The 12,190-nt window shown below is 56.3% G+C and overlaps 3 protein-coding genes across 3 annotated transcripts; 1 reads left to right on the forward strand and 2 right to left on the reverse strand.

The window, feature by feature from the left end:
- Nucleotides 1–619: 619 nt before the first annotated feature.
- On the forward strand, nt 620–1,598 carry GGS23DRAFT_600595 (uncharacterized protein; the record flags this gene model as incomplete). The annotated part of the gene is made up of 3 exons (XM_051519102.1): nt 620–736; nt 814–1,201; nt 1,258–1,598. The coding sequence occupies 3 exons, from the start codon at nt 620–622 to the stop codon at nt 1,596–1,598; spliced, it is 846 nt and encodes a 281-aa protein (XP_051368016.1).
- On the reverse strand, nt 1,208–3,433 carry GGS23DRAFT_616406 (uncharacterized protein; the record flags this gene model as incomplete). The annotated part of the gene is made up of 5 exons (XM_051520784.1): nt 1,208–2,022; nt 2,104–2,708; nt 2,786–2,979; nt 3,076–3,101; nt 3,158–3,433. The coding sequence occupies 5 exons, from the start codon at nt 3,431–3,433 to the stop codon at nt 1,678–1,680; spliced, it is 1,446 nt and encodes a 481-aa protein (XP_051368017.1). The 3' UTR covers nt 1,208–1,677.
- Nucleotides 3,434–5,288: 1,855 nt separating this feature from the next.
- GGS23DRAFT_330594 (uncharacterized protein) lies at nt 5,289–11,890 on the reverse strand. The gene is made up of 2 exons (XM_051512951.1): nt 5,728–11,890; nt 5,289–5,670 (listed from the first exon to the last, which is right to left on the reverse strand). Exons 1-2 carry the CDS (start codon nt 11,533–11,535, stop codon nt 5,608–5,610), a joined length of 5,871 nt encoding a protein of 1,956 aa, XP_051368018.1. The 5' UTR covers nt 11,536–11,890; the 3' UTR covers nt 5,289–5,607.
- Nucleotides 11,891–12,190: the final 300 nt, after the last annotated feature.

Consider the following 12,190-nt stretch of genomic DNA (forward strand, 5'->3'; position numbering starts at 1 on the left):
GTGGAGAGATACCGGTACATCTTCTCTGGTTTCGCGATGTCCGACTGCTAGCCAATGCTGAGTATTTGTCGTCGCCTGCTTGCACGCCCCGATGGCTGATCGGGTTCGGGCTGCGTCAGCCAAAGACGACTCAATACCATTCAACACCGCCTGCTCTTACGGCGGTGGCGTATGTAGTAAGTGCCTAAGCCCCGGTGTCCTGAACCTGGCTTACCTATTCTTCGGCGAGGAAAGTAGGGAGCGAAATAGAGCGAGAGACATAATGGACAGTCTATGTGTATTCGCACCTATAAAAACAGACCAAATCCTGCGAGGTGTTCGGTCTAACAGAAGGAAGGAAGACGACCCACCCAAGTCTGCGAATAAATAATATCCACGGGAATAAAAAGACCTCAAAAATTTTAGCCGTCGAAAACACCGAAGCGAAGTTCTCCCCGTAGACCTTGGTAGACGAGGCTAGCCAGCGAAGACTATCTACCTAAGTATTACCTGCCTACATCAGCTACAACCGCAACATAAGGAGACAGAGGGAGGAATTTCTGGCTCGGCGCTAACTGTACGTGCAAAGACCAGCATGATACGTGACCGTTCGAGTACTCCGCCTTAGAGATCTTGCGACATGTCCGCCCTAGACCTTGAATCGCGATCCTTGGCGCAGTTCGATAACTTGGTGGAGAGCGGAGAGCTACTGTGGGTAGAGACGCGGCCGATTTACGTCCGGTCTGAGACCCTCAATGTCAGCCGAGCTCTCCCCTCCTTCGGCTCTGCGAAGACGAAAGCTCACTTGATCGACCGACTGACCCTGAGCGACAGTTCCAGTTCCGGGTAGCCGGCAGCTTGAAGAGAAAGCCGCGCACCTCCCACCTCAGCACGGTCGAGAATGCGTTCGCGGACGAAGACCCGCGCTTCTCGCTCGGCCTTTACGGCGGGAGACACAAGCTGATCCTGAACAAGTACTGCGTCGTGCGTCCTCAGTTTGTTCTACATACCGTCGACTTCGAGCCCCAGAGAGATGCACTGAACGGCTTCGACCTCGGCGCCGCACGGACGGTGTTGTGCTCCCTGGAGAGCTCCTTCATGGTCATATTCAACTGCGGCCACGATAGCGGCGCGTCCGTGGGCCACAAGCATCTGCAGATCATTCCGCGCCCGCCGCCAACGGAGCACGAGCTATTTCCGGACCGTTACATATCGGGCCAAGGTAGGCCACCGTTTTTTGTATTCCACTGGCAAAGGTGCTAATAATAAGTACTCTAGCGGGAAATGCACACCAGGTACCTGGCATCCCATTCGATCACTCCGTCCACGCCATCACCGCGGATACCAGTGGAGAAAGTCTCCTGCAAATATATAACGATCTTCGTTCGTCCCTCAGGCTAGGGCCAGAAGCCCCACACAACGTGATTCTGGTCCGAGAGTGGATGATGGTGATCCCCCGATCCAAGGCTGGGAACGGCATGATGTCCGCGAACGCAGCCGCCATGCTCGGGATGGTGTGGGTGAACTCCGAGGAGGAGTATGAGGCTTGGGTCAAGCACGGGCCGTTGAACGCACTGCTGGAGTTTGGTGTTCCTCGTCGGGAACTCTGGCATCGCTAGTTCACAGTGTTAGACCTGCTTTCTCCTCGCTGCTAAGAGTCGATCGAAATAGAGTCGCATTATACAGAAATCCGTGATTTTATACATTCGTACTACCGCTGTCGGTACCGCCCCCGTCAGTGCTCCCCCCGGCCTGGGCGAAGGACGGCTTCCAACGATGCAGCTTGTTGCCAATGAATTCGAAGGCGGACCAAGCCCACCAGACGCCGATTACCAGTGCGGTCAAGGGGATGACGAGGACGACGAATAGCCACCAGGGAGCGCCATCGAGGATCGCCATGCCAAAGACGGACGATAGAAAGGTAGCCGGCAAGAACGTCATGGTCAACGCCGCGATGACCTTCATGGAGGCGCTGTCGGCCTTGGTTTCACGGGCAATCGTCGTACTCGTGGCGCTGTCTTGTTGTGTGACGAGATTGTACACCTTTTGCATCATCAACGGTCAGCAGGAGGCATAGGAAGGCGTGTAGGTGTAGGTCTGGGTATGGGCTCGCGTCCCGCTTACGAGGTTCATCGCGATGTCCTTCCGAGACTTATAGCTGGCTAACCATCGCTTCTGGGACTCGATCGACTCGCCGAGGTACCTCAGCGCGTCCTCCGTCTTCGTCGTCGCGTTGACCAACGCCGGGTCGACCACGCTTCGCCGGTAGCGGGAGTGCGCGTCCGCCAGCTTGCGGACAATCATCCCGGCCATGTCCGCGCTCGCGTACACCGAGTCTGTGTCTTGCGAGACTACATGGAGCTCGATCGTCAGCTTCTCCAGGTCTTGCCGGTCCGAGGGCTCGTGCGAGTAGGTGTCGACCCGGTCGAGCTGGTCGTAGAGCCGGTATCGTAGAGCGGTTATGATAGACTTGGCCTCCGAGAAGGCCTCGTGGGTGATGATCAAGTGAAGCAAGAAAGGGTCCGAAGAATCCGCCCAAGTTTTTGACTGAGATTGGCTGGTATCGAGGAGGTCGGCCAGCCTTTCCTTAACCACCGCGATTTGAGGCTGCTTGTCGCTGCACACAACAAGGTACGTCGTGGACTTACTCGCCACTTGGTGCGTCATGTATATGCACCACGGGACATCTCTCTTATGGATATTCCACCGAGGTTGCTGACAGTAGAAGTCTGCAGGAAGAGCAGAAACGGACGAGCGAGCAAGGTCAACGCAGGAATTCCACACGAGCCACGACCAACATACGTACCTATTCTGTCCAGCGCTCCTTTCTCATCGTATACGGCGAAATCTCCTGGTGCCCAGTAATCCGGCTCTCCGAGCAGCGGGCCGAGGAACTGCGGCGATACGTCAAGGCCCTTTAGAAGAGCCTGGGTATTGTTGGCACTCAAGGAAAGACGACAGCCAAAGGTCGTCCCCGGAGCATTCTCTATAGTACAGAAGCTATCACGTTCAGCTTTTGAGCGAGCTCGCGGTTGATCGGGAAAGTGCCTACATGACGCGCAGAGATGGTATGGGCGCCTCCTTGCTTTCTCTTACGCGAAGACCCTAGCGGACGTGAGGAACTGCGTCGAAATGCGAGGCCTTCTCCAGGAGTAAGGAAGAAACAACTAATAGGTACCTCGAAATAATCCCGAGCAGCATCCTCGCCGAGGGTTTCCCTCCAGCACCCCCGATGGTAGCCAGACTCGAGGATCTCGCAACGCGTGACTGGCGAGAAGTTGTCGGCGTTGCGCAGGATCCCTTGGTAGTATCTCACGTCGTGAAGAGCACCGACAAAGGTCGAGCAATTCTGCGGATACTCGTCGGCGGTATGCGGAAGTCTCGCAACGGGTACGTAAGTCACCGCCCGCCGGATGCCACTGGCCTGGCTGACGCTCGCAGGGGTCCGGGCCATGGTACACGAGGCGCTGGCGGAAAACGCGCTCTCCGCGCTTCCCGATGCGCCGGCTGGCGAGCTTTAAATAGTTGAGGCCTTAGACGACGGGTCTGTGAAGCCTCACGCATGGAGACTGGGGATCTCCAATGGGGACGACGCACGAGGCCACCAGCCCTTAACTGGTCTTATAATAGGCGATGGGTTTCTAGCTAGCATTGCCACACGCCCCCTCTCGGAGCATATCAACCTGGTAAACTTGCTGCCTCCTCCCCCTTCCCCTGCTCGCCCAGCTCCGCATACCTACCTATACGTGGATGAACCGACGGCGATTTGTAAGACTCGCTTGCTTATAATCTCAGGTTTTTTCACGTCTTTAATACATGTGTCCCCACGCCCTGTTTGAGATGTGTACGCTTCTCGTTTGTGTATAGGTAGGTTGTGTGAATGAGTCAACAGACAGTCCGCTCATCACAGGAAGACAGGGGGCGAGCTCCTATTATCGCAAGGGGCCAAGAGCACTACCTACATCAACGCACACATGCCTCGATAGGACTCTCACTCACGCTCAGCTCAGCTCGATCTCTTGGTGGACGTGGGGTGCCCTCGGTTGTTCGCGCTCAGAAACGACAGACGGCGGTCTACGACTAGGGCAGGGTTTGGGTGGGAAAGGAGCGCGTCCGCGGTTCACGATGTGTTCAGCTGACGCGCAAAGGATCCCCCCGACGAGGGCAAGGCGGCCCCCAACACACACACACACACACACACACACACACACACACACACGTATACATATATGTGTACGCAGGAATCAATAACACTGTTCCTTTCGCGACTAGAACCAGCCCTCTTGCTGCTCCCCCGTGCTAAGCGAGCCTGGCACGGGATAGGTAAGCATGGGCATGCGCCAATGAGGCCCAACTCGACGCGATGCCCCCCATGCCTCGATAGTTGAATCCCTCATTGTCCTTAAGATAGACTTGGGCAGGTAGTCTCTCCCCCCCCCCCCCCCCGTCCCCCGTGCTCGCAAATGCATTATAGCGGCTTGCTATTCATACCCGCGGGGAGCGCAGGAAGAAGAAGAAGAAGAGCCCGACTATCCCGCCCGGCCGACCCTACCTATGTACACCATATACACACCTTACCTAGGTAGGAGGTAGCTTAGCACTACATGCGCGCAGCCTCGCCGCGCCCCCCGGACAAGAATCCCAGACTATCGTTATCGCGTCTACCCCGTGTGCCCCGCCTTATTATCGCCAGCCCTGTTTTCCCAGCCCTTCCCCCCCCCCGCCCCGGGCTAGATCCCGCTGCGCGTGCAGGAAGCCCGACAGGCAGTAAGCAGATTCGCCCGTCCCGGGGCGCACACGCGCGGCCCGACGTTCCCAGCCCTGCTGTGCTCCCAACTCGGGCGGCGACGCGGGGGCGGGAGAGGACAGGATGCTTCCCCCGAGGGAGGCAGGCGTTGTCGGTGGTCGAGTGTGCTGTGCCGACGTTAGTCGTGAAGCTCTCGCTCACACACACACGCGCGCGCCGCAGCAGCTCGTTCGCAGGCCTCTGAGAAAGAGAAGAAAGGAAAAAAAGGAAAATCCGTGTATCGTCTCGCGACTACTAGGTCCCCGGCCAAGGCCGAGCGAGATGCGCCACGGGCGGGATGCATGTGGGTACATATGCCGTCTTATATTTGGCGCTGGCCATCACACACACACACACAATACATACATCGGCATACAGGACTTTCACCCATACAGCTAACCGAGGCAGGCCGCCCACTTCTATACAACTGCACGCCCTGCGGGACCTGCCGAACTGTGTACACGAAGCTCTGCGGGAGGAGGGGAAAGGGGGGTTTCCCCTGAGAAGTGACAGTGGTTCCCTCTCATATCTGAAAAAAAAGCGTCTATCCCTATGATGCCCCCCCCCCTATCCCCTCCTGGTCTAAGCTGGCTCGATTTCCCCCTCCGCGTCTATGTGTATGCTACCGGTTCGATATCATCTGGGCCGCGGGTGAGTAGACCGCGCGTTGCCCAAGCTGCGATGACCATAGTCCTTAGTAACCCACCCCTCCTTGAGTTGTACACACTGTCGAGAAATTTTAAGAAAAACGACTCTGTCGTAACCAGAAGCCTCGGACCCCAAAGACCACTCGCGCGCAGATTTGGCGGCGGCCGACCGCCCCTAGAATTCTTCTAATGTTTTCATGCGAAATAGCTCTTCCAGAGAACGCCCTCCAGATCTTCGAGTTGCTCGTGAGTAAAATACTGCCTACATGTTAACCCGTGCCCTGCGATATACTTAGGAATGTTACGAGCACCCACCTTCTGGTCTACTCCCCAGCTGTCCTGCCTCGTCTTTTTGAACTCGGATAGAATTCCTTTGGTGGCCTTGCCCACTACCCCAGGGTCGCTAGCGGCACGGCGCGCGAGCAGGGCCAGGACCTCTGGCATCCAGCTAGGCGGCGGCGTGGCATACGGGAACGCTTCGATCAAGGCGCCCAGTCCCAGCACGGCGGCGTGTCTGGAAACGATCTGCTGCGTGACATTGACCGGTGTTTCGGTGCCCGGCGCCTTCTTCTTAGGCATCGGATTGCGGGATAGCTGTGCCTCGAAGCGCGACTTCAAGGTCGTGATGATAGGGTTTCGTATTACGGCAGGAGAACATCTGATCATGCCCGCTAACGTTGCGCTGGCGACCGTCCGGACCTCGAGTTGAGGATCGGCCAACATATCACCCACAGCGTCAAATAGCAGCTCCCGCTGAGGCGCATCCATCAAGAATAGACGTCGGAAATATATGACTTGCATATTAACCAACGCCCTGAGACGTTGGTGCCAACTAGTAGCCGTCTTTCCGAGGCGGATCAATGCGGCGATGAAGGGTGCGTCTTCACCTGTGCGGAAAGGAATGTTGGGTAGGTGGCGGTAAACGTGGTAAGCTAATCGCATCAGCTCCGGGTCCTCCTTGACATCCATCATGTGCAGTAGCTGGTCGATGAACGGGTCGGGGAAGAAGGGGATAAGTTGGATGCACTCCTGAGAGGAAAGGGTGCTATCGAGCCAAGTAAGCACCGTTTTTGACCCAGACGTGTACGACGACGGCGTCTGCTGGCCCGGCGTGCGCTCGTGGCGCCAGGTCTCGAGACGATTGAACACATCCTTGATGGTGGCTGTGAACTCCTCGGTTGGTTTGTACGGTCTGATGCCAATAGTCGAATCCGCCTTATTCTGGTCGAGAAGGAGGCTGACGTTCTCAAAGGATTCGTGGTATCGAGTTCTATAAATCGTAGCAATTACGCGGCCGATAGACTCGCGGACCGACTTATAGGGGTGGTCGATGTGAGCTAGGAAGTCATCTAGAATGGGCTTCTCGTGACGATAGTGCCAGCCGCAGTCATTGATTAGGAACTCGAGAAGCTGCACCTTGGAGGATTCCTTAAAGGCCGCGTTGGAGTTCATATCCAAGCGAAAGGAGCTCAGACGGTTCACGAGCTCGCTGGCACGGCGGGGGTCCTTGGTGTCGATGATGAAGTGGAGGCATGTGGCCCAATACGACAGGTTATCGGGAGTTAGGCTGTCGGCGAAGATCCCCAGGATCATCGGCTGCGCAAAGTTCCATACCTCCTCCTTCAGATGGACGGGTTCGTATGCTGTACCCACCATGAGAGAGCCCAGGATCTCCGCCGTGGCGCGATGTTGGTGCTTGTCGCTTCCATCGCCGTACACGTCGGCAACGAGGTCTTTGACATCATCCAGCTTCAGCTCGGTTACCCCGTCCACCATAAGCTCGAAAACATGCATGAGCAGCACGACGTTGGTGGTTCTGAACCGATCGGACGATGAATCTCGCGGCTCCTGCTTAAGATACTCAAAACACTGGGAGAGCCACTCCCTAGTTATAAGTCCACCAATCTGCTGTCTCGCGGCGGTCTCAACGTCGTCATAACCGTCAAATTTATCCGGTCTCGCCCGCGTGGCATGAAACTCCTTGCCCCAGACCAGCCAGCCCGCGTGATCGGCGTCGACAAAATACTCGGCGTCCTCTGGGTGCTTGAAACTATCTAAGAACTTTCGTGTAAATTCGGCGTCGCCCCTCGGGACTGGAATGGTTAACTTGTTGGCATCTTTTTCTTTCTCTTCCAGGTAACTCCGGTAGCTGTGATTGTACACGGCGCGTTGGTCGATCGCGGTGAAGATGTTCGAGAAGGCGCTGAGGTAGCTAGTCCTCAAGCCAGGATGCGGATCGTTTGTACCTTTGACGATGAGTTCGATGAAGCTCTTGGGCGCGATATTGTCAAACCGGAGGCAGAGATTAGTGGCAAAGACAGCACAGCGGCTAGCCGTCTTCCAATGGGATTCCTTCGCAAGCTCCGTCAGCTCTAGCCCCAAAGCCGACTTCGTCTGCTCGACCTTCTTTCTCCGCTCCGCGATGAAGTCGTGTCGTGCATTGACGGCTTGCGTGCAATCTTCGTCTGGCTTGATCAGGCCGATTGTCTGCTCGTCAACCAACACCATGAGTTCGAACCTCTTGCCAAAGTCGAGTAGCGGATAGATCGCGGTCGCCCCCAGGTTCTGGATCGATGCTTTGTCCACGTTGGCTGTCTGGATATATAGCCTCATTAGATCGGGAGCGTATCTCCAGTCCCTAAGCAATGTCCTAAGTAAGCTCGTGAAGAGCAGAGTATACATAGCACCTTTGATGCGATCGTGGTCGGCCTCGTCGAGGGCTTTCCGGAACCTCTCTAGGATCACGGGGATGACAAGCGGGCGGCCGCCTATCAGTGCCTTCAGCGACGCGTCTTGCGCGCCCTGCGCTATCCGTCGCACATCCGCGTACGAGGAAACGGACGATTCGGCTAGGTCGAGTAGCAAGCGCTTGTCTAGCTCGCTCTTCCTCCGGACCGAGGCGTTGTGCTTCACACGTTGCAACTGGTATGCGTCGGCGCGCTTGATGAGGAGAGGCCGAGGATACGGCTTTCGCAGACCGCTGATCTTAAAAGGGGCAATGTCGGCCCTGTAAAGCCGAATAAGTCGATCCAGCGGGCGTGCCGACCGCTCGAATCCCACGTCCGTGATCCAGGTGCGATACGTATTGTACAGCGCCGTGAAACAAGCCACATCGTCCTCTAGATGCGTATTGAGGAAGGAGTGAGTGCGGGAGAGCAGTTCGCCTATGTCATCCCGAAGGCTATGAATCCGGTTATAGAGGGAAGTGTTGGGCGTAAGGACGTAACCGCTAGGATATTTAAACTGAGGCTTCGTCTCGTCATCTTCTCCAACCTCGGCTAGAGGGTTGTCGTTGTCATCGTCGTAATCATCGTCATTCATAAGCTCGTCATCATCCCCGCCGAGATTTCCGTTGGTCTTGACGTAGCTGTTCAACTCTCCGGACGCGCGCTTAGGGTCGAAGAGGGCGGCCAGGCCAGAGATTACCAATCGTAGTTGGGTTAATTGGCGAGAGACCTCATCTGACCATTCCTTGTTTTTCCCTTTGCGACTCACGGGGGGGCAGTCGCCCATGAAGGATTCGAGTCGCCTCATAGCCCCCCCGGCCTGAGATTCGAACAGCTCGACGGCAAACTGGATCTCGTCGTGAAAAGGGAGGTGCCATCGGATCGTCAAATCCGCCGGCGATGTCGTCTTGCCCCAGTCATCGACGTCTAGACCGCGCGCTACGACCTCGGGCTCGTATAGCGACGTGTCTATCGGGTAGATGTGCGTGAGGTTGAGGAGAAGATGGTGTATGTAGTTGCTGATATGAATGGTGGGGAGTCCCCGGCACTTTTCTTGCATGTACTCCGCAATCTCAAATAAGTCTTTCTTGTATTTGAGGACCTCGTTGCCGACGTGAACCACGCACATGCTTAGGATGCTAACGTGCCAGACGAGAGCTCTATCGCGAGGAAGGATTTCGGTGCCGCTACTGCGGTCGGAGGCAGCGCCGTTGTAATCGATTTCATTGCGGATATTGACAATAAGCATCGGGATGAACACCTTCAGCGTCCTTTCAGGGTTTACTTTGCACAGCGCGTTGCAGATCCAGGCCATGGCATCGCGAGCCTGGTGTACGACATGGCTCGAGACGAAAGTGGCGAGCTTATCTAAAGCCATATCGAACAGCTCGGGAGATAGGGAGGCGAACATCGGGGTCAACGCAGCCGGTAGGCTGTTGATGATATTGTCCTCGGGGGATCCGGAGCGTAGCTGCGACGAGTCCGGAAGGTTCTCTAGCAACGTGAAGACTTTGCCTAGCAACGCGAGGATGAATTCGCCAAAGCCGGCGGTCGAGGAGCGGACGATGTTAGCTTCGTCCTCGTCGTTAAGCTCGTTCTTGTAATCGATTTTAACATCCTGGCCCTCCCGCTCCATGCGCTCCACCTCGCCCTGGACCCACTGCACGGCAAGGCTCGTATCGTGAATCTTGTCATCGTCCTTGGTCAAGGTCACGAATGGAATACTGTACGCAACACTTTGGATGAAGTTCAATGTATACTGTGTCTTGTTCAGATCATTAGCATCGATACCAGGTAAAGCTAGTGCTAACAGAGCAGTGATATGACATCTAAAGCCTTTCTGGCGCGACATGATATTGGCGATCATGTTGAGGCCGCACAGGCTAGAGGTAGTCCGATGAACTTCGACCAGGCCCTGCAAACTTGGGTAGAACCTCTGGAGCGCGCCGGGAAGCATCAGATCGGGCTCAAGGTAGGTGAGGTTCTGAAGGGTACTGAAGTACAAGCTGGTGACGTTGTAGCTTTTCCCAAAAAGACCCATATATGTGACCTCTCGCAGACTTAAGACAAACCGGCGCTTCAGGGCGTCATTAATCCTACGCTCGGCGGGGGCGTCCTGCTCTTCATTCTGCTCCCTATTCCAGCGAGACACAAACAACTCCGTCAGGTAATACGTGAGCTGAGCGAGCATTTTCGTCCACGCCCCTTGGTTGGAAGGATGGAAGAAGGTGTCGACAGACTCCATGAGGCCCTCGAGGCTATTCATGATCGAATTGTCCTTGTCGAGGCAGTGCGGCGACAGCGAATAAATGACCCAGCGGGCGATGAGGTACGAGATGGGGTGCTTCTTCTTGTCTTTCTCGAGAAAGATGCCCATCCCGGCCGAGTAGTCGATGGACGCGTACGGCGAAGTCGCCTGCCCGACAGGAATCTCGGTGAGACGCAGGATTGCGGTGAAGACAAGGTCGGATTGCTCTCGCGTGAAAACGCCGTGTTCACCAAACGGCACGTGACGGCAGGTCAAGTAGTCTCGGGCGATCCTAGAAAATATGTCGATGAAGGCGTTGTCTACAACCTTCGACCGCGTCATCAACGACCAGAGGTGAAAAAAGGTAGGGACGAAGTCTGACGGTTGCGACTGCGGCGCAGTGGGGGGGGCCGGTGTCGTAGGCATGAGGACGTTCAACACGCCGATGACGATGAAGGCATTTTGGACGTCCGAGGCACTGAAATAGGGCAGAACCTCTTCGAGGATGGCGCGCCGCTCGCCGGGGTCGAAGTAGAGCTGCGAATACAGACACAACTTCCGAAGGTGCTTCACGCCTCGTCGCCTCGAGGAGTGGTGGGCAGCCGTCTCGGCGGGAAGCACCAGAGCCTTCAGCTCCTTCCAAAGCGGTCGCCAGTCGAGGATGAGATCCTGCTCGGGTTTGAGGGCCTGCTTCCGCCTGATCAAGGTCACAACCATCTTCGAAAAGCGGTCGGCAGCGTTATTATCAAGACCGGGCGCCAGAGACAGGTGGAAGTATAGCTTCACGAGCCTGGCGCGCAGCTCGCGAGGCATGTCGAATTTGAGGGACAGCCATCCCTGCAGCTGGCGCGTCCAGTGGAAGGCGCCCGGGGAGAAATCCTCGGCTTTGATAGCTATGTAAAGCTGCTTCAATATCCCTCGGAGAGCAGCGTCGCGCTCGGCATCGTCCTCGACAGGGTAGGGCAGCAATTGGGAGTAGGCAAAGGTGCGCGGTCGGTAGCGCTTACTATCGTCGGTCCCGGCAGAGGACGAGGGCGGCAAGCCGGGAGAGGTTGCGCGCGAGATGGTGTCACCTAGAGCGTACGTGGTGAGGAGCTGGGAAGCAGAGAAATCCGCAACAGCGGATGCAGGATCGAGCCCATCATCCATAGTGGGGAGATATCGTATATGCGCTGTCTCCCTGTCTTCCTCTTGTTCGACTCGGTCGTCACGTGGCGGACAGCTATCGAAACAAGCTGTTGTTGGTACGGGAACTGCTGCTGGCTTCGCGCCTCTGGGCGAGGGAATACCCACTGCAGTATTCGTAGCGGCGGTGGTGACGCCAGTCCCCTGTCGCAATTTTTCACCGATTAGTTTTAGTTTCGAGACCAGGATTATCCGTCCCGGTTCGTGTCCCTGTCAAGCTCACGCTTGCACCTTAGAGGGATGGGGATTGGTGGCGGTGTATCGTCGAGGTCGAGGTCGCCGTCGCCGTCGCCGTCGCTGTTGCTGTCACTGTCGTGGCTGATGTTGTCGTCACAGGCGGTGTTGGTCTCGTGATACAGCCAGGAGTAGGGTTGCACCACACTGTTGACATGTCGCGGCTCTTCGGAACTTCTATCAGCTAGTAGGTTAAGGATGTGGGATCGGCTCGAGAGAAGGGGGGGGAGGCCGGCTCGAGGGGACAAGTAGATGACCAACTCCACGTAGGTCCGTCAGTTGGAAGACAGGAAGACAGGAAGAGAGGGAGAGAGGGAGGGAGAGAGGGAGGTAAAGAGAGAGGCGGAGAGGGAGAGGGAAAGACAGCCAGCAGTCTGATACGTAT

The sequence above is a fragment of the Durotheca rogersii genome (genome assembly GCF_024521655.1).
Source record: "Durotheca rogersii strain YMJ 92031201 chromosome Unknown GGS23scaffold_34, whole genome shotgun sequence".
Classification (NCBI taxonomy): Eukaryota; Fungi; Ascomycota; class Sordariomycetes; order Xylariales; family Xylariaceae; genus Durotheca; species Durotheca rogersii.